The following is a 23,272-nucleotide window of genomic DNA, read 5'->3' as shown; positions in this document are numbered from 1 at the left end:
TTCAAATGTTATCCCCTTTCTTGGTTTCCCCTCCAAAAACACCCTATCTCTTCCCCCTCCCTGCTCACCAACCCACCCACTCCTGCTTCTCTGTCTTGGCATTTCCCTACACTCAGGCATCAAGCCTTCCCAGGACCAAGAACCTCTGCAACCATTGATGCCCAACAAGGCCATCCTCTGCTACATATGCAGCTGGAGCCATGGGTCTCTCTATGTGTATTCTTTAGTTGGTGGTTAAGTCCCTGGGAACTCTGGAGGTACTGGGTGGCTCATATTGTTATTCTTTCTGTGGGGTTGTAAACCCCTTCAGCTCCTTCATTATGTTCTCTAGTTCCTCCATTGGGTAACTCGTGATCTATCCAATGATTGGCTGCGAGCACTCACTTCTGTATTTGTCAGGCACTGACAGAGATTCTCAGGAGATAACTATATCCAGCTGCTGTCAGCAAGCACTTGTTGGTATCTATAATGGTGTCTTGGTTTGGTAACCGTGTATGGGATGGAATTCATCCGAAAAAAAAAAAAAAAAAAACAAGGATAGCAAAAACTATTGGCATCAATAAAAGAACTTCTGGAGGAATCACCAGCCCTGACCTCAAGCAGTACTACAGAGCAATCATGATAAAAACCACATGGTATTGGTACAGTGACAGGCAGAAGATCAGTGGAATAGAATTGAAGACCAAGAAATGAACCCACACACCTATGGTCACTTGATCTTTGACAAAGAAGCTAAAACCATCCAGTTTTAACTGTGGAAAAATGCACTGCATTTTCCACAAATGGTGCTGGTTCAACTGATGGGTAGCATGTAGAAGAATTCAAATCGATCAATTCTTATCTCCTTATACAAAGCTCAAGTCTAAGTAGATCAAGGACCGCCACATAAAACCAGATACACTGAAACTAATAGAAAAGAAAATGGGGAAGAGCCTTAAGCACAGGGGAAAAGTTCCTGAACAGAATAGATTATGCTCTAAGATCAATAATCAACAAATGGGACCACATAAAATTGCAAAGCTTCTTTAAGGCAAAGGACACTGTCAATAGAACAAAATGGCAACTAAAATATTGAGAAAATATCTTTACCAATCCTACATCCAATAGTGGGCTAATATTGAATATATACAAAGAACTAACAAAGAAGTTATACTCCAGAGAGTCAAATAACCCTATTAAAACTGGAGTACAGAGCTAAACAGAGAATTCTCAACTGAAGAAACTGGAATGGCTCTGAAGCATCTAAAGAAATGTTCAGCATCTTTAGTCATGTAATTAGGACACATGCCCCACTATGATCATAGCAGTCTTATTTATAATAGCCAGAATCTGGAAAGAACCTAGATGTCCTTCAACAGAGGAATGGATACAGAAAATGTGGTACATTTGCACAATGGAATACTATTCAGCTATAAAAAACAATGAATTCATGAATTCATGAAATACTTAGGCAAATGGATAGAACTAGAAAATATCATCCCGAGTGAGGTAACGCAGTCACAAAAAAACACATGTGGTATGCACTCTCTGATAAGTGGATATTAGCCCAGAAGCTCGGAATACCTAAGATACAAATCACAGACCACATAAAGCTCAAGAAGGAAGACCAAAGTGTGGGTGCTTCGGTCCTTCTTAGAAGGGTAACAAAATTCCCATGGAAGGAGATACAAAGTGTGGAGCAGAGACTGAAGGACCCCAGTGACTTCCCTTTCTGGGGATCCATCCCATATACAGGTACCAAAGAGTTTCCAATCTTATTTTTAAATCCAGAGTCAATATTTCTGCAATGTGAAGAACTTGAGGTTGAAAGGGATTGAGAGTTTTAATATTGTCACCTATCAGCCACTCAAAAGCCACACCAGTGCACTCTCAATGTGGAAGAGAATAGTGCTTTCTATGCTGTTGTGGCTGTTTGACAAGCTGCATAATCATGCTCTCCCACTGCCATTCACTAACCATCGGGCATCCACTGAGACCTCTGTAGACAGAAAATATCGTTTGGCTTATGTCCTAAAGCAACATTGGAGACTTCTTATTTGCTTCAAGCACTGTGACAAATACTCTGTGTTCAACATTATCTACAATAATTTCTCCTACTAAAATTCATTTCTAAATCTAGTCCATATGTGAAATACATTTAAATCATTCATAGAATCTAGTCTAATGTCACTAAGTATATGTATCTATGTATGTATGTGTTTCTGTTCTGGGGTGTGTGTGTGTGTATGTGTGTGTGTGTGTGTGTGTGTGTGTGTGTGTGTGTGTGTGTGCGTGCTACGTGTGTTTGTGCATGTGGTGTGTGTGTGTCTTTGTGTCTGTGCATGTGTGTGTATGGATGTCCGTGTCTGTGGGTGTGGTGTGGGTATGTATATCATTATGTGTATGGTAGATTGTTTTCCTGTGCCAAAGCAGCCAATGAAAGTTATATGTTATTTGAAGAAATTATATAGGTTGGAGATGGCTCAGTAAGTAGAGAGCTTGCCGCACAAGAATATGAATCTTAGTTTGATTCCCAGCACCCACATAAAAAACAGGATGCAGTAGAGGGTGATGATAATCCCAGTGCTAGATGGGAAAGGGCCAGGGGATTGTAGGGACTTAATCGCAGGCCAGTCTAGACAATGGTTGAGTCTCAGTTTCTGTGAGAGACCCTGTCTCAAAAATAAGCAGAAAGAGATAGAAAACACTCAGTGTCAGAATCTGGCCTCTAAATGTGCACTCACAGTACACATACACACACACACACACACAAGCACACGCACACGCACATGCACATGTACACGCACACACATGCACACGCATACACACACGCACACGCACGCACACACACACACTTGTGTCTACTGTGATTCTTAGAAGTAGTCTAACCACATTTCTACAATAAAGTGGGTATTAGAAGATAATTTCTCACTCTGTGAAAACACTATTAATTTTTAAATTATGGAGTAATTAGACACATGCTTTTCTTTTAGCCATTACTTGTCGAAAGCAAGATGGAGGGCAGGCTAGCATCCAGGAGTGCCTCCAGTATGCAGGCCCCGTGCCAGCCCTGACCCAGGCTTGCCAGATCCCCTGCCAAGATGACTGTCAATTTACCAGCTGGTCCAAGTTTTCTTCATGCAACGGAGACTGTGGTGCAGTTAGGACCAGAAAACGTGCTATTGTTGGTAAGAATAATTGGGATGCTAAATGTAACTCTTATCACAACAGAAAAATACAATAAAGCTCAAACCAAGAGCATTCTGTGAGTATGTCTGAAAGTCCTTATTGTTGCTGCAGTTATACAGAATATTTCAGTAGATCCAGGTATGTATTTTAATGCAAGGTAACAGTGAAAGAAGCATATAATTTTAGAAGAAAGAAAAAGCAGCTTATTCCCTAGGCAAGAGATAATAGAAGATTTTACTTGTTCCTCTCTTTAAACATGCACCTTTAGGGACTTGCCCAGGAAGTTTGTAGTGTCTGAAGCAAAAAGTAGAGGCTACCCCTTTATCATCTCAACCTGTTCTCACTAGCACAGCCTGAGCTCATAGCTTATCTCCTACAATGTGAAATGCAGCATTAATTCTATGAGTGAAGCCTGCAGTCAAACACGAAGTCACAACTGCTTTAAAAAGTTAAAAAAAAAAAACCAACAGTGACCAGATCAACAGTTTAGAAGACAGGAGAATAGACTAAAGCAGGATGCAATTGTGCATATTGTCAGGGGAAGAAAAAAAACAAAATATTGATTTTATATATGTGTATGTATATATATATATATATATGCACATGTGCATAATTAAATTGTATAATGTAATTAAGAAATACATTATATATGACAAATTTTCAATTATATATCATAAATATTTCATATGATATTGCTAGCATAATTAAATATATAATTTTAAAGTATACATAAAACTTAAAGTATACATGTGAGGAATTTTTAAGAGAGAATTTCTTTTGATTCAAAACTTTCCTTAAGTTTTATCCTGATATCCAAATCTTCTTTTTGAATACTACTGCTATTGTCTGTATTTGTTATCAAGAATATCAAAATGACTGCTGTTCAGAAACTTTGAAAGATTCAAAATAATATGCCAAGAAATTGACCTTAGACTATAATCCCGTGAAACTCTGTCAGCAATTTGCAGTCAACAGAAAATAATATATAATCCGGCAAAGTATGTATCTCTCTGCATCTTGCATTTTTGCATATATTAAAAAGAAGAGGTTAGTGCAATTGCCACAAACTCCTGAGTTAGAACAAGCATGAAGATTTCAGCATTTCAAAGAGTATCAAACCCAACTGCAATCCTTTATGCAAAGCGGACTATTTTTAAATGAGAAAATAAGAAAAGTTTTACTCTGCAAGGCACAAAGCACCCAATATCAGCAAAAAATTTATTTAGAAAGCACTTAGAAATGAAAAGATATCACTTATTTATAGGCCACTGCTGAGTAAAATCAAAAGCAAGGAAAGGAATTATAAGGATGTGAAAATTCTAAGGATACTAGAAATTAATAACATATTTTCCAACATAATTCTCTCCCACAGGAAAAAGTAAAAAGAAGGAAAAATGTAAAAACTCCCACTTGTACCCTCTGATCGAGACCCAGTACTGTCCCTGTGACAAATATAATGCACAGCCAGTGGGGAACTGGTCAGACTGTATTTTACCAGAAGGGAAGGCTGAGGTGCTGTTGGGAACGAAGGTACAAAGCGACAGTAAGGAATGTGGACAAGGATATCGTTACCAAGCAATGGCGTGCTACGATCAAAATGGCAGACTCGTGGAAACATCGAGATGCAACAGCCATGGTAACCCAATATCTATCACTGCAGTGTTTGTGTTGCTCTTTGGTAATGTAGGTAAAATATGTCTCTATCATAGAGTCTATAGGAAAGATTGCAGAAGTGTTTTCTAACTAGAATAATATGCATCCCACAATCCACTCTCTGTTTATAACAGGACATAAGACTCAAGAGTTAGCAGATAAGCCCTAAATTGCTTAGAAGCAGCATTATGGGGACCACAATCTTACACACAAAGGCAAGAATAGTTATAGAACATTCTCTTGGGACGTATCAACAGACTTCATCCAATAGACCCAACATTCCCAAACTGGTATGTGAACAGAAAGGGACTAGGAATAAATGCATAAGATTCTAATACAAACAGCAGATTGAACTTTTAAATGAGGGAGACTTTAATAACCCAACTGACAAACTTGCAATATGCCCAGAATGGCATTAAAGGAGCAGACAGGAAAGGCAAAACTCTCAAACATCTGTTCATAGTCCAGTTGAGCCTAGGGGGAAAAGCAAAAATTACTTCTAGGAAACTATGCCTATTTTTCTTTTATAAAATAGACTACAGGGACAATAATTTAGTTGTCGAAAGTGTGTATTTAGTGCCTACTCAGAGCCAGTGTATACAGTGAATCCTTAAGTTTTGGTCTGAATATAGCAGGAGCAATATTTTACTACCATTTTTAAACTTTAATATATCTGCTTTTTAATGGAATGAAGTCATTTTATAGTGTTAGTCTGAGCTCCAGATGGACTCTTTTTGGGGGAGCACAAAATTCAGACAGTGATATCCCACCTTGTTATAGAAGTGACCAAGAATGGAAAAATTAAATTGCTAGGAGAAAATCCACCACAGTTACCCTCTAACCTTGCTGAAATAACTTGTGCTATTAAAAAAAAGTCTAGTCCAGTTTTAGTATATGATCCAGAAGACAATGCAAGCTAATAGTACCATTTCATTTTTATAAATTTTCAAAGTATCATGCTGACATATTTCTTCCCGTCTTTTAAGCTTTCCCCGGCAAAGGAACTTCTAGAAATCTTGCTCCTTAGTTTAGCATTGCCTCCTATTTCATGTTTTTTCAGACCCCGAAGAATCCTCAAAGCTGTAGATATATTTCTTAGGATGGTATGAGTTCATTACTAAATGGAAGATTTCTGCATTTGGAGTAATCAATGTTAAGAGAAGAAGTTTTAAAGTCTGAGAATACCTAAAAAAGCTACATGATTTTATAGTCAGCATAAAATTATGAAATTATTATCAATTAGATTCCAAAAGTAGAGACACCTTTCCTCTTTTGAGATGATAATATATCAAATTTTGAATTGTTATTCAATATGAAAGTAAAGATCATTTAAATTGAGTTTCTCTTGGACTGCATGATTTTCTCACATTTAATTTGTTATGTGTAATGATTTACTGAGATTATAATTTGTTTTGAACATTACCCTGATCTTGCGGAATGCCTTTCACATAGTTCAACTTTTACTCAGGTCTACTAATTAGATGCATAAGAATTTTAGCAGTGATATTTTGGGACTGGAAAAGAAAATAATTTTTTTGAAGTGACAGAGATCATAAGCAGAACTGTGTATGCAAGGTAAGTATTTTACCACTGAGCTATATATAATTCCGATGCTTATAAACAAACTTTTGGCTCAAATCACAATTTGCTATCTAATAAATGTAACAAAACCACATAACATAGTTAAAAGTTGTAAAACAGAAATGTCATTGAAGTTAGCCAAAGACAGAGGTCTTACCTTAGTGTGATTAAGTTGAGGCCTGGAGAATACAGCTCTACAATCCAGGAAAGGTGCAAACAGCAAAAGAATCCTATGAAGAGTTTGAAAGAACCTTAGAAAAGTCTTCCCCTAGAAACCCATTCCATCTGCGTTCTTTTCTTTTCATGATATACATTTATTTATTTATTCATTCATTTATTTATTTTAAGTCTTTATTGCTTTTTACACTCAGACTTTATCCTTTTCCTGGTCTGCCCCTTAACTGTTCCAGGTCTTATACCTCCTCCACTACACCATCCCGCCTGTCTTCGAAAGGATGTCCCCACCCCCATCCCCACCCCACCAGGCCTCTCCACTTCCTGGGGCATCAAGTCTCTGGAGGGTTAGCTGCATCTTCTCTGACTGAGGCCAGACCCAGCAGTCCTCTGCTATGTATGTGTCAGGGGCCTCACAGAAGCTGCTGTGTGCTGCTCAGTGTCTGAGAGATCTCAGGGGTCCAGGTCAGTTGAGACTGCTGCGATTTCCCATGGGGCTGCTCTTCTCCTCAGCTTCTTCCAACTTTTCCCCAATTCAACCACAAGAATCCCCAGCTTCTGTCATTAGTTGGGTGCTAATATCTGCATCTGACTATTTCAACTGCTTGTTGGGTCTCTCAGAGAGCAGCCATGCTAGACTTCTGTCTGTAAACACACCACAGCATCAATAACAGTCTCAGGGTCCTGGGCTTCCCCTTGAGCTGGATCCCAGTTTGGAGAGATGGCTCAGAGGCTAGGAGCACTGACTACTCTTCCAGAGGTCCTGAGTTCAATTTCCAGCAACTACAGCGTGGCTCATATCCATCTGTGTTCTTCTGTGACTCTGTCATCTTTAAAGATGGTGTGCCCAGTCTTCATCATCATCTTCAATCTCTTCATTTGTAATAGGGCATCTGGTTGGTTGTTTTAACATTTACGAACACTAATTCTAAGGAACAGCTAAGAAATTTCATCCCTTTGAACAGATTTCTGTTTTATGTTCATGTTATTTGCTATCAGTTTGTAGTTTGTGGATTGTCAAAGTTGACTACACAGTTCTAGGCTCACTCCGAATTGCTCTTTGCCTTCTAAAGCCAAGTCAACTTTCTAGATGGATCACAGATTTGGAGCTTTATGCGGCTTGGAGAAAAACCATCTCAGTGCTTCATTTTAAGCATGAAGTTGACTCCTATTGTATGAAGTCAATGACTTAATCTCATAATCAATTCCCTCTTGCCTTGGGGCAGTCTGTCCAACTTCTGCTGTCTATCCTGTGACTTATGTTATCAGTAATTACAGTGTGATGCAATTCAACTTTCCCAGGTTTAATTGTATGTTAGTTTAGACTACTTTCCATGTGGCCAGCCCTTTTTAATTTCTTCACCTTGGAGCATAATTTTATTACTACAGTTTAGGTTTTCTTATGATGATAGACTCTGGGTTGAGAAAAGCTACAATTATATTCCCACAATCAGATCTGATATTTTGGGGATTTTTTTTTTTGGTTTTTTTGTTTGTTTTGTCTTTTAATAAGATCAGATCTTAGTGTGTAGTTTAAGATTACATAAACTTCTGTTCTTTCCATTATAAAACTTAAAACAATTATGTTAGTTTGTCTTAATATTTTAAAGAATCTTAGAGGTTACTTGGCGTATGCAAGCGATACATGCAAAATTCCATTCAAGTATATGGGGGAAAACTTTATCATGAAATGTCTAAGCTGACCCAGCACTCTAAAATCCCTCATTCTGCTATTCAGCTGGTATTTATAAGACATGCATCACCCTATAAGCATACCATAGAGTTTACCTAGTATATGCATTCTATGTGTTTTCATCTACCATGCATAAATATAGATTTGCTAGAACATGTTAGACTCCTAAACTCCCTGTTATGTTCTTAACTTCTGGAAGATTTGATGCACAATAGACATTTACAGAATGTATAAATGAATGAAATACTTGAGAGAAGTTTTCAATGTGAACAGGGCTAATTCCTGGTACGGTTAGAGCTGATCAGGAGCACTGTAGCACTTTTTTACCTCTAGCTACACTACCCATGCTGCATGTTTCTAGAAGACAACCATAAGGATCATCAATTGTGATGATCCTTAGGATAAATGAGAACTACATGTGCTGCAAAATGTCTAGATAATCCTGATTCAATGTCCAAGTTCCAATATGTCTACTACATGGGAGAAACAAATAGCCACACAGCAATCCTGTCCAATTAGATCATGAATACCCATATAATAAAAAGTTCTTTCACTGTTAACATTCCCTGTTCAAAATGTCTGATTGTATAATAACCTAACTTTTGCTTCCTATTAGTAATCATGATGTTTTGAATTTTTCCAAGTGTGATTTCTAATTTAATTGAGAGTTTAGGATATTGGCCTCTGTGAAAGTAAGGAATAATTATTCCAACTGTTTTCCCTGAAAGATATGTTTTATAAGTAGAGATATAAAGTATAAAAAATGCTTGATATTTCAGCTTTTACTATTGTGAATAGGCAGTTTAAACCATACTGAAGTATCTGTAAGTAGCCTAAGATTGAAGTGTACATTTAATGCCAAATCATTGTTAGTATTAAGTAAACAACTGAGTTACTTTTTCTATGAGTCTCATTGCTAAATATGTGACACCATAAAATATAGCCATTGAAAATATCAAAGAGTTGCAACAGCAACAGAATATGAGGAAGCTCAATAATTGAGTATTATGTTAAATTACTTGTAACTAATGCTTTATTAAAGGGGCAGATAACAGTTATTTTAGAGCTTGTGACTCTTAGTCATTGTTACAACCTGTAGAGTGATAGAAAGATAAGAGCTGTGAACAAACCATGTGCCAATGGGCATAGTTGTGTTCCAGGTATACATTATTTGTAAACATAAGGTAGTAGCAGCCCTGTTATTTGAATGTTGATCTAAATCTTAGTTATACAAAAATTGGTTCAGGGAAGATGGGCAAGCTGTTGTAAGTATAAAAATATCTTTCACTGCAAATGCGCAAGAGGCAGAATCTTCACTTCAACAAGACCATAGATGGCCTCTGCTAAACACAGACTGAGGAGTACCATGCTATATCAAGTGTGCCTCAATTTGCTCAGGATAGAAAGTAACTCACAGACGACATAAGGCTCAAGAAGAAGAAAGACTAAAGTGTGGATACTTTGTCCCTTCTTAGAAGGGGGAACAAAGTACCCATGGGAGGAGATACAGAGACAAAGTGTGAAACAGAGACTGAAGGAAAGGCCATTCAGAGACTGCCCCTCCTCTCTATCCCATATACAGTTACCAAACAGACACTATTGTGGATGCCAACAAGTACTTGCTGACAGGAGCCTGATATAGCTGTCTCCTGAGGGGCTTTGTTGGTGCCTGACAAATACAGAAGTGGATGTTCTCAGCCAACCACTTGACTGAACACAGGGTCCCCAATGGAGGAGCTAGAGAAAGGACCCAAGGAGCTGAAGGGGTTTGCAACCCCATAGGAGGAACACCAATATGAAACAATCAGTTCCCCTAGAGCTCCCAGGGACTAAACCACCAACCAAAGAGAACACATGGAGGGATCCATGGCTCCAGCTTCATATGTTGCAGAAGATGGCCTTCTTGGACATCAGTGAGAGGAGAGGCCCTTGGACCTATGAAGGTACATTGCCCTAGTGTAGGGGAACGCCAGGAAAGGGAAGTGGGAGTGGGTCAGTTGGTAAGCAGGGGAAGGGGATATGGGATAGAGGGTTTTCGGATGGGAAACCAGGAAAGGGGATAACATTTGAAATTTAAATAAAAAATATATCTAATAAAAACATACAAACAAACAAATAAAAAAAGAAAGTAATCAGGAGCGGTCAGAGAGAAACTACCCTCCAGAACCTAAGGTAGGTACTCTGTTAGCAGCAAAACAGTTTACGCCTCCACATGCCCATACATTGATAATCAGTCATGGAAAGTATGGATGGGAATGACAGTGAGCCTGTCAAAAGCAGGCTCTTCAACCCACTGAGCTTATCTGCTAGTCCTCAAATGAACTTTAATCAATAAAACCATTCCAAATTTTATATCACAATACACCTTAGCATTTTACTATGACATTTTTCATACATAAAGAAGAAAACTCTTAAAATCATAAAAATAACATATGTCTGCATATCCCTCAAAATTCACAATATGTCTGTCAAAGCATCGAAAGGGAAACGTGTGTTCAGCTTAGCTGGAGCAGTGAGAGTTTGCTCCAAGTTATATGGTGCTCTTGTTGTAAACAGAATACAAGTTAACTTAAAGGTGTTGGACACATTTTACTTCGAGTCTTCAATAGTCAAGACTCAGTGCCTCCCTAACCTTCTATGCCATGTGACATCACAGAGGCAGTCAGATAGCTGGCATGTTTTGTAGACTGAATTGCATAGTTTCATTTTGTTTGTTTGTTTATTAGATTTGCTTTCTGGCACATCAAAGCTGAGGCTCTGAATGGTTTCTATACAAGCTTCATTAGTGTGATGTTAATTTCATCTTAACATTAATTTTGAAAGAGGGCCATTTGCATTATATCATCCCTGCTTTCTTTCTCTGCCTACTATGCTAACAAATGATAATCACACATAAGGGGCTACTCAGCATTGAATGGCTTTAATAGTTGATTTTGCAAGCACCTTGGGATTCACAGCATACCCATTCAAGTTTGATTTTGCAAAAACTGTTACTATAACCAAAGTTACTCATACAGAATCTGCACATACGTAGTTTGCAGTACAATATCAGTAATTAAAAGAAAAATAAATCCCTAAAAATTTTTAAGTGAAACAAACTTATATTAATACAAAGTATTTTATATTGTACAAATACCAAAATTTGTATAAATAACATTTTAATGTGTTATTAAGTATTTTCAAATTATAAGTTATGCACTTGTGTGGTAGCATTTATCACTATTGCTAACACCCTAAGCATTTTCATCTCACCACCCTTCTTCAGCCATAATACTGAAATGATTTCAAAACAGATGTAGGTTTCAATGTCCAAAGCAAAAGATTGTCAACATCAGACAATGTCTCCTTGCTCAGGATCTCCAGGTGCTATAGGTGTGATGCTGCTTATTACTAAAATATGTGGGAACAGAAAGACTCATCAGCAAAACATAGAAGAGAAAAACATGTCAGGTGAGGACAATGTTAGTTTAATACCTGATTTACATAGATCCCAGTCTGACTGTTTGTGCATTACTCATGACTCAAACTCAAAACATGTCTGACTAAAAAACAAATGAAATTGGGTAGAATTAGATGTTTCAGATAGTGCACATAAACACTCAACACAGCAGAACTGAAATGTATTACTTTCCTGATGGGATTCTAAGGAGGACATAAGTTTAACACTAGAGGTTACTTAGAAATTAAATTAAGTAAGAAACTGTTTCAGTCATGGTGGATATGTGCAGCCCAGGAAGAGCATATTTGATTAAATCAAGAGGCAATGGAATGTTCAGTTTGTTTTATACACAAACTGAAATGGAATTCTAATATTTTCCAAAAGCAAATTCAGTTATGAAAACTTATTTAACCCATTTCATAATTTTTAATTTCTCACTTGATAAAGTACACTGTTAGTATTGCTTTTGTACAATGGTTATTCCAAAGTACACATCTGACTTTCTTCTGGGATAACACAATTCAAAACTGAAGAGACAGAGAAATAGGGAATCCCAGAGGATACCGAGCACAAAGAAAGAACTATTGTACAGCTGCTAATTTAAGCTGGATATGGACTCAGCTCTGTGCTCCTGGGGCTCCCTGTAGCCCCATCATGGGGGTAAAGAGCAAGAGTCTTGGGAAGTTCCCCACAGCTACAGTTCATGGCATGTGTGACAGGACAAACAACTGTCCTTGCTGTTTTGTTTGTGTATGCTTGCACCTTAGTGAGGGGTTCTATTGCTGTGATGAACTCCATGACCAAATCTACCTTTGGAGAAAAGGGTTTACTCAACTTATGTTTCCACATCACGGTTCCTCATCAAAAGAAATCAGGATAGAAACTCAAGCAGGGCAGGAGCTGATTTAGAGGTTATGAGGAGTACTGCTTACCAACTTGCTCTTCATAGTTTGCCCAACCTGCTCGTTTATAGATGCCACCATATGCCCAATGCCACCAACCCATAGATGGCACCACCCAATATAGTCTGGGCACTCCTCCATCAGGCACTAATTGAGAAGCCACGCTATAGTATCATTTCTTGATATCTTTGAGGGCAGAATGACCTTTACATAGGAGTCACTTAAGATCATTGGAAACCACAGAGGTATATATTATGATTCATAATAGCAAAATTCCAGTTATGAAGTAACCACAAAATAATTTTATGGTTACAGTCACCCCCAACATAGAGAGTTGTCTTAAAAGATCACAATATTAGGAAAGATGAGAACCACTGCCTTACCGACTGACTTACAGCCTGATCTAGTAGAGACTTCTCATTTGAGGCTCTTTTCTCTCTCTGTTGATGCCAGCTTGTGTCTAATTGACATGAAACTAGCCAGCAAATCATATCACCTCAGCTCTTCTCTCTGCTTGAAAATGTGGTTCTTAAAATGGTTCCACTGAGCTCCTCAGGTAATGATGTCCAGCATAATTGTTAAAACCCTCTTCGTGGTCAGATTGGTTTTCTGGTTTGGAGAAGAGTATATTTCACTGCTTAGAATAAATTTAACAACTTAGAACAACTCACTCTGCTAACTAATAAAAAGAGACTACGGAATCTGTCTACCAGTGCTTTCTACCATTGAATCTTAACTCTCTGTTAGCCTTTGACTTCTCATCGCTTCTAATGTCATCCAAAGGGAGCAAAGGGACGGACATGAGCTATATCCAGTGAAAATATGGGTGACATCCATGTTAACTAATTTATTTATTTACCTGTTTGTTTATTGTGTGTATGTGGGAGGAAGGATGTGCCATATGAATGGAAGTCAAAGGATAACTCATAAGTGTGGGTTCTCTTCTTCCATTATGTGGGCTCCCAGGTTGGAAGTTAGGTCTTCAAGGTTGGAGGTAAGTACTGCATCCTGCTGGGTACCTCCCTAGCCCCATGTGAGCTTTTTTATATAACTACAGAACTGATCAGTACTTGTTGTGTTATATCACAACTGTGAAATGTGTAGAATCCTTGATATGAGCATATATACAATTCTACTTTGTTTGTACCTGGATGGAGATACCCAAACCCATCTGATTATATTTGGATTTTGAGTAGACATGGCATAGAAGTAACATAACAAACCCTTCCGCTTTTCTAAGGATACTGTGCATACGTGCATAGTAAATATGAAGAGCTGTACCTGCAACTGCCTCTAAAACAAACAAATAAAATCAAAATGGCATTTTTGTTATATATGCCTACATACTTCACTTCACTATCATAATTCATTGCCCAATGTTGAGTCACGACTTTTCATCAAATATGAGCTTGAGTAGAACATTAAAATATTGGTGTTTAGATATATATGTTATAGTTTTATTTCTATAATTTACCAAATTACCAGTTTTGAATATGTCGTTTACAAAATATCTTCAAAAATTTTTCATTCACTGATAAAAGTCTACTTAAATTACCCTGGTTCTGGTTGCAGTCATTTTCAGTGTGTGTGTGTGTGGGGGGGGGGGGTGTGTATATATATATATATATATATATATGGAGAGAGAGAGAGAGAGAGAGAGAGAGAGAGAGAGAGAGAGAGAGAGATTTCTTTTTAGACTAATCCAGATGTGTCAGAGACTGCAGTGGAGTGACTCATTCACAGAGTTGTAAATCTTACTAACCAATACGTTCTATGTGCTTTCAGAATAAATTATTTAATCATCTGCAGTGCACCTTTCAGGAACATAATTTACTAATTGTGAAGGTTGTTGACAGCTCCTTTATCTACATGTTCATAATTCAAATAAATGAGGAGATTGCATATGTCTCAAAGGCAGATTGTCCTGTGGCTGCCCCTAGAAGCTTCCAATAGTTTGTGGTTTTTTTCAAACTGAAGCAATAGTAACAACATATAAAGACTTTAAAGCAAATGATCAAAAGTCTCAGCTTGATTTTCTTGAGTATCAGAATTGCTGTTGAATTGCTAAAAGTTTTAACACCCCTAAACATTGTCATTTATTTTCTTTTAGCATTCCTCAGAAACCATAAATTGCAATAAGTTGCCAGCAATTTATTTAGCCTTAAAATGCTTGAAATGTTCCATCTCCTGTGATTGTTTGATGTTAATTGCCCTCAAAAATGATCTCAGTAGAACAGGCAAGGGAATGCTTATCTGGCAGTTCACTGGCAGCATTAAGGATTTTAATAGTGCTAGATAAACACGACAGGCAATTATTGAATGTGGCTACACATTGGGAAATAAAAATAAGAGATTGGAAAATATATTCTGCTGTTGTTGTCTCTTTATCTTATTTTATAATTTGTGTCCTTTAGAAGTTTAATAGAGGTTTTTTGAAATGTTCTCTGGAATATACTATTAAAAAATCAGACATAAATCTTTTATACCTCCTTCTTCAGTAACACAAAATAGTCTGAAGGCAAACATGTTACATCTTTATAGAACAAAGGATCTAGGCTCTTAAAGGTTTCTACCCAAAACACTAACTGTGGCTTGTTTTCCTACTCAAATCACAAATAAATTCAACATAAGGTTAATCACTTCAATTTATTAAAATAATAAGTACACTATTTAAATTTTTAGTAAGCAGTACTTTGAAGGATTTCTTAAGTTCTTTCTTAGACTTTCTTCTAGACATATATGAATATATCAGATACCTTTTTCAGAATCAAGTGTATTTTCTAAGCAGCACTGTCTCCTCTGCCTATCTGTAACAATCCACCACTCTCAAAGGCTCACCAGGTACATGTGCTCTCCAGAGGATGATCTGGCATTTTTTTCTGGAAATTTTTATTGTACCTCACTCTTTTCTTATTTTTTTTAATGTTTTTCTTTTATTACTATTAATCATTCCATTCGTTTACATCTCAAATAATATCCCACTTCCCGGTTACCCCCTCCACCAACCTCCCGTCCCATGATATCCCACTTCCTGGTTACCCCTCCACCACCACCCCCATCTCACATCTGCCCTCCCCCTCCCTTTTATCTGTATGGGAGCACTCTTCCACTGACCCACACTCTCCTGCCCCACTGCTTTAGCATGCCCCAACTCTGGGGCAGCAAACCTCCCCAGGACCAAGGGCCGCACCTCCCATTGCTATCTGGCAAGGCCATCCTCTGCTACGTATGTATATGGAGCCACAAATCCCTTTAGGTACATTCCTTGATTGGTGGTCTAGTCTCTAGGAGACTGGGTGATCAGGCCAGCCTATTTTGTTCTCCCAGGTTGCAATCCCTCATAGGTCCCTCCAGGTATGCTCCTTAGTTGGTAGTTTAGTCCCTAGGAGCTTGGGGGGGGGGAGGTCTGGCCGACACTGTTGCTCCTTCAATGGGGCTACAACCCCCGCCCCCAGCTCCTTCAGTCCCTTTTCCAATTCCTCCATCTGCGACCACACCCACCCACTCCTGCTCAGTCAAATGTTTGGATATAAGCATCCACATATGTATTTGCCAGTTTCTGGCAGAGCCTCTCAGGAGACAGCCATCTCAGGCTTCTGTCAACAAATGCTTCCCAGTATCTACAATAGGGTCAGGGATTGGTGGATGTATATGGGATGGATCCTTAGGTAGAGCAGTCTCTGGATTGCCTTTCCTTCAGTCTCTGTTCCACACTTTGTCTCTGTATTTCTTCCCATGGATATTTTGTTCCACCTTCTAAGAAGCACTGAAGCATCCTTGTTTTGGTCTTCCTTCTTCTTAGGCTTCATATGGTCTATGAATTGAATCTTGGGTATTCTGAACTGTTGGTTAATATCCACTTATACATGATTACATACTGTGTGTGTGTTTTTGTGAGTTACCACATGCAGAATATTTTCAAGTTCCATCCATTTGCCTGCTAATTTCATGACATCATTGCTTTAAATAGATGAGTAGTATTTCATTGTGTAAATGTGTCATATATTCTGTATCCATTCCTCAATTGAGGGACATCTAGATTATTTCCAGCTTCTGGCTATTATAAATATGGCTGCTTTGAACATAGTTGAAAATGTGTACTTGTTATATGTTGGAGAATCTTTTCAGTATATGGCCAGGAGAAGTATAGCTGGGTCTTCAGGTAATATTATGTCCAATTTTCTGAGGAACTGCCAGACAGATATCCAGAGTTATTGTACCAGCTTGTAATCCCACCAGCAACAGAGGAGTGTTTCTCTTTCTACACATCCTCACCAGCATCTGCTGTCACCCGAGTTTTTGATCTTAGCCATTCTGACTGGTGTGAGGTGGAATCTCAGGGTTGTTATGATTTACATTTCCCTAATGACTAAGGATGCTGAACATTTATTTAGCTGTTTCTCAGCCATTTGATATTCCTCAGTTGAGAATTCCCTATATAGCTCTGTATTCTGTTTTTTAATAAGATAATTAGGTTTTCTGGAGCCTGCCTTCATGAGTTTGTTGTATATTTTGGATATTAGCCCTCTATCAGAAATAAAACTGATATTGGTAAATATCTTTTCTCAATCAGTTGGTTGCCATTTTGTCCTGTTGATAGTATCCTTTGCTTTACAGAAACTTTGCAATTTTATGAGGTCCCCATTTGTCTACTGTTGCTCTTAAAGCATAAGCCATTGGTATTCTGTTCAGGATGTTTTCCCCTGTGGCCATGTGTTTGAGGCTTTTCCCTTTTCTCTTCTGTTAGATTCAGTGTGTTTAGTTTTTGGTGGAGGTCCTTGGTCCACTTGGACTTGGACTTTGTGCAAGGAGATAGATATGGATCAATTTGCATTCTTCTACATGCAGACTGCCAGTTGAACCAGCATCAATTGTTGAAAATGCTGTCTTTTTTCCCACTGGATGGTTTTAGCTCCTTTGTCAAAGATCAAGTGACCATATGTGTATGGGTTGATTTCTGTGTCTTCAGTTCTGTTCTATTTATCTACCTGCCTGTCTCTGCACCAGTACCATGCTCTTAATATCACTATTGCTCAATAGTAAAGTTTGAGGTCAGGGATGGTGATTCACCTAGAAGTGTATTTTATTGTTGAGTGTATTTTTTGCTACCCTGAAATTTCTGTTATTCCAAGTGAATTTGAGAATTGTTCTAACTCTATAAAGAATTGAGTTGGAAATTTGATGGGGATTACATTGAATCTGTAGATTGCTTTTGGTAAGATGGCCATTTTATATTATATTAATCCTGCCAATCCATGTGCATAGGAGATCTCTCCATCTTCTGAGATCTTCTTCTATTTTTTACTACAGAAACTTGAAGTTCTTATTATATAGATCTTTCTTTTCCTTGGTTAGAGTCATACCTAGTTATTTTATATTATTTGTGACTATCATGAAGGGTGTCATTTCCCTAATTTCTTTCTTGTTACTTTTATCCTTTGAGTAGAGGAAGGCTACTTAGTTGTTTGAGTTAATTTTATATCCAGTCACTTTGCTGAAGGTGTTTATCAGCTGAAGGAACTCTCTGATAGAATTTTTGAGGTCACTTATGTCATATCATCTGCAAATAGTGATGACTTGACTTCCTTCTTACCACTCCATATCACTTTGATCTCTTTTCTTGTCTAATTGCACTAGCTAGAACTTCAAATACTATATTGAATAGGAAGGGAGAAAGTGGGCAGCCCAATTTTAGTGGGATTGTTGTGAGTTTCTCCCCATTTACTTTGATGTTGGCTATTGATTTACTGTAAATTGCTTTTATTATATTTAGGTATGTACCTTGAATTCCTCATCTGTCCAATACTTTTAGTATGACTGGGAGTTGAATTTTATCAAAGGCTTTTTCTACATCTAATGAAATGATCATGCATTTTTTCTTTGAGTTTTTATATATTGGACTACATTGATGGATTTCTTTTCTTTTTTTTAGAAGTTGCTATACATTTTTATTGAATAAATTCTTCATTTACATTTAAAATGCTAAACCCCTTCTCTGTTTCCCCCTCCTAGAAACCCCCCAAACAATCCTTCTACCCTTTGCCTCCAAGAATATGCCCCTCCACACAACCCACTCCCACCTACCCCGCCTCGATTTCCCCATGCTAGGGAATCTGTCAAGCCTTCATAGGACCAAGGAAGGACCTCTCCTCCTACTGATGCCCAACACGGCATTCCTCTGCCACACTTATGGAATGACCATGGGTACGCCTTGGTTGATGGCTTAGTCCCTGGGAGACCTGGGTATCTGGTTGGCCAACATCGTTGTTCTTCCCATTGGACTGAAAACCCCTTCAGCTCCTCCAGTCCTCCCTCCAAGTCCTCCACTGGGGACTCTGCTCAGTCAAATGGTTGACTGCTAGCATCTGACTCTGTATCTATAAGGTTCTGGCAGGGCCCCTCCAGAGACAACCATAACATGCTCCTTTCAGCATGTACTTCTTGTCATCCATAATAGAGTTAGGGTTTGGTGACTGTTTATAGGATGAATCCCCAGGTAGGACAGTCTCTGGGTGGCCTATGCTTCAGTATCTGCTCCAAATTTTGTCTCCATAATTGCTCCTGTGAGTATTTTATTCCCATTCTCAGAAAAAACAAAGCACCCACACTTTGGTCTTCCTTCTTCTTGAGCTTCCTGTGGTCTGTGAATTGTAACTTGTTTATTTTGAGCTTTTGGCCTAATATCTACTTAGCAGTGAGTGCATACAATGTGTGTTCTTTTGTGATAAAGTGTCTCACTCAGGATGACACTTTCTAGTTCCATCATTTGCCTAAGAATTTCATGAATTCATTGTTTTTAATAGCTGAATAGTACTCCATTGTGTATACATACCACATTTTCTGACTGGAGTCTAACTTCTTGAGTTCTTCATATACATTGGATACTAGCTCTATCAGGTGTAGGATTGGTAAAGATCTTTTCCCAATCTGTTGGATGCCGTTTTGTCCTATTGACCTTCTCCTTTTCCTTACAGAACCTTTGCAGTTTTATGAGGTTCCATGTGTTGATTCTTGTTCAATTCTTAGACAATAAGCCATTTGTGTTCTATTCAGGAAATTTTCCCCTGTGCCCAGGTGTTCAAGGCTCTTCCCCACTTTCTCCTCTATAAGCTCAGTGCTTCTGGTTTTACATGGAGGTCCTTGAACCATTTGGACTTTGTACAAGGAGATAAGAATGGGCCAATTTTTCTACATGCTGACTTCCAGTTGATCCATTACCATTTGTTAAAAATGCTATCTTTTTTTCCACTGGATGGTTTTAGATCCTTTGTCAAACATGAAGGGACTATAGGTGTGTGAGTTCATTTCTGGCTCTTCAGTTATATTTCATTGATCTTCCTGCCTGTCTCTGCACCAATACCATACAGTTTTTATCACTATTGTTCTATAGTAGAGCTTGCAGTCAGGGATGGTGATTTTCCCTAGGAGACCGTTTGTTGTGAAAAGTTTTCATTATCCTGGGTTTTTGTTATTCCAAATGAATTAGCAGATTGCTCTCTCTAGCTCTATGAAGAATTGATTTGGAATTTCGATGGGAATTGCATTGAATCTGTAGATTGCTTTTGGCAAGATGGCCATTTTTATTATATTAATCCTGCCAATCCATGAGCATGGGAGATCTTTCCATCTTCTGAGATCTTTGATTTCTTTCTTCAGAGGCTTGAAATTCTTGTCATATAGATCTTTCACTTTCTTGGTTAATGTCACATCAAGGTATGTAATACTATTTGTGACTAGTGTGAAGGGTGTCATTTCCCTAATTGCTTTCTCAGCTTGTTTATCCTTTGAGTAGAGGAAGGCTACTGATTTGTTTGAGTTAGTTTTATATTCAGCCACTTTGCTGAAGTTGTTTATTAGCTTTAGGAGTTCTCTGGTGGAATTTTTGAGGTCGCTTAAGTATACAATCAGATCATCTGCAAATAGTGATATTTTGACTTCTTCCTTTCCAATTTGTATATCTTTGACCTTCTTTTGTTACCTAATTGCTCTGGCTAGGACTTCAAGTACTATATTGACTAGATAGAGAGAAAGTGGGAAGCCTTGCCTGGTCCCCAATTTTAGTGGGATTTCTTCAAGTTTCTATCCATTTAGTTTGATGTTGGCTACTGGTTTCTTTCTTTCACTATGCTTAGATATGGGTCTTGAATTCCTGATGTCTCCAAGACTTTTATCATGAAGGGATGCTGAATTTTGTCAAAAGGTTTTCAGCATCTAATAAAATGACTATGTGTATTTTTTCTTTGAGTTTGTTTATGTAGTGGATTACATTGATGGATTTCTGTATGTCCTACCATCCCTATATTCCTGAGATGAAGCCTACTTGATCCTGGTGAATTATAGTTTTGTCGCATTCATGGATTCTGTTGGCCAGAATTTTGTTAAGTATTTTTGCATCAATGTTCATAAGGGAAATTGGTCTGAAGTTCTCTTTCCTTGTTTGGTCTTTGTTTGGTTTAGGCTTAAGCATTATTGTGGCTTCATAGAATGAATTGGGCAGTGTTCCTTGTGCTTCTATTTAGTGGAATAGTTTGAAGAATATTGGTATTAGCTCTTCTTTGAAGATCTGATAGAATTCCCTATTAAACCCATCTGGTCCTGGACTTTTTTGGTTGGGAAACTATTAACAACTACTTCTATTTTTTTTCAGGACTTATAGAATTATTTAGATGGTTTATCTGATCCTGTTTTAATGTGGGTACCTGGCATGTATCCAGAAAATTGTCCATTTCATCCAGATTTTCCAGTTTTATTGATTATAAGCTCTTGTAATAGGTTATGATTATTTTTTTGAATTTCCATAGTTTCTATTGTTATGTCTCCCTTTTCATTTTTGATTTTATTAATTTGGGTAGTGCCTCTGTGCCCTCTTGTTAATCTGGCTAAGGGTTTATCTATTTGTTGATTTTCTCAAAGAATAAGCTCCTTGTTTTGTTGATTCTTTTTGTTTATATTTGGTTAATTTCATCACTGAGTTTGATTATTTACTGCCATCTACTCCTTTTGGGTGCATTTGCTCCTTTTTGTTCTGGAGTTTTCAGGTGTTGTCAAGCTGCTAGTGTAAGCTCTCTCCATTTTCTTTTTGGAGGCACTTAGAGCTATGAATTTTTCTCTTAGCACTGCTTTCATTGTGTCTCATAAATTTTGGTATGCTGCATCCTCATTTCCATTAAATACTAAGTCTTTATTTGTTTCTTCCTTGACCAAACTATCATTTAGTAGAGCTTATTCAATATCCATGTGTATGTGTGTTTTCTGTTATTTTTGTTCGAACTTAAGACCAGCCTTAGGCTGTGCTGATCTGATAAGGTGCATGGAATAATTTCAGTATTCCTGTATCTGTGGAGGCCAGTTTTGTGACTAATTATATGGTCAATTTTGGAGAAGGTACCATAAGGTGCTGAGAAGAACGTATATTCTTTTGCTTTAGGATGGAATGTTCTAAAAATATCTGTTAGGGCCATTTCATCCAAAACTTCAGTTAGTTTCACTGTATCTCCTTGAGTTTCTGTTTCTGTTATTTGTCCATTGCTGAGAGTGGGTTGTTGAAAGCTCCCACTATTATTGTGTCTGGTGCAATGTGTGCTTTGAGCTTTAGTAAAGTTTCTTTTATGAATGTAGATGCCCTTGCACTTGTTGCATAGATGCTCAGAATTGAGAGTTCATGTTGCTAGATTTTTTTTTACCAGTATGAAGTGTACCTCCTTATCATTTTTGACAACTTTTGGTTGAAAGTCAAGTTTATCTGCCATAAGAATAGCCACTCCAGCTTGTTTCTTGGGACCATTTGCTTGGAAAATTGTTTTCTAACCTTTGACTCTGAGGTAGTGACTGTTTTTGTCACTGAGGTGGGTTTCTTGTATGCAGTAAAATGTTGGGTCCAGTTTACATATACAGTCTGTTAGTCTATGTCTTTTAATTGGAGAATTGAGACTATTGATTTAAGATATATTAAGGAAAAGTGATTGTTACTTCCTGTTATTTTTGTTGTTAAAGGTAGAATTCTGTTTGTGTGGCTATCTTCTTTTGGGTTTATTGAAAGAAAACTACCTTATTGCTTTTTCTAGGGTATAGTTTCCCACCTTGTGTTGGTATTTTCCACCCATTATGGAGCTGGATTTGTGGAAAGATATTGTGTAAATTTGGTTTTGTCATGAAATGTCTTGTTTTATCCATCTATGGTAATTGAGAGTTTTGCTGGGTATAGTAGCCTGGGCTGACATTTACATTATCTTAGGGTCTGTATGACATCTGCCCAGGATCTTCTAGCTTTCATTGTCTTTGGTGAGAAGTCTGGTGTAATTCTAATAGGTCTTTCTTCATGTTATTTGACCTTTTTCCCTTACTGCTTTTAATATTCTTTCTTTGTTTAGTGCATTTGGTGTTTTGATTATTATGTGATAGAAGGAATTTCTGTACTGTTCCAGTCTGTTTGTTTAAGTTGTAAATCTTCTCTCTCTTCTGTACCTATAATCCTTAGGTTTGGTCTTCTCTTTGTGTCCTGGATTTCCTGGATTTTTTTCAGTTACAAACTTTTTGCATTTTGCATTTTCTTTGACTTTTGAGTCCATGTTTTCTATGGTATTGTCAGCACCTGAGATTCTTTCCACATTTCTTGTATTCTGTTGTTGATGCTTGCATCTATGACTCATGAATTCTTTCTAA

General features: G+C 37.7%; 1 protein-coding gene across 1 annotated transcript in view; it reads left to right on the top strand.

The window, feature by feature from the left end:
- The window catches only part of Thsd7a (thrombospondin type 1 domain containing 7A), a 413,636-nt gene that overhangs the window by 346,738 nt on the left and 43,626 nt on the right, over positions 1–23,272 (top strand). The window contains exons 12-13 of the mRNA XM_052173249.1: positions 2,973–3,167; positions 4,541–4,804. Coding sequence (XP_052029209.1) covers positions 2,973–3,167; positions 4,541–4,804 — 459 coding nt within the window. The remainder of the gene's footprint in view (positions 1–2,972; positions 3,168–4,540; positions 4,805–23,272) is intronic.

The sequence above is a fragment of the Apodemus sylvaticus genome, chromosome 2 (genome assembly GCF_947179515.1).
Source record: "Apodemus sylvaticus chromosome 2, mApoSyl1.1, whole genome shotgun sequence".
NCBI classification, from domain to species: Eukaryota; Metazoa; Chordata; class Mammalia; order Rodentia; family Muridae; genus Apodemus; species Apodemus sylvaticus.
The sequence above is the reverse complement of the archived record's forward strand: the minus strand, read 5'-3'. Positions and strand labels throughout refer to the sequence as shown.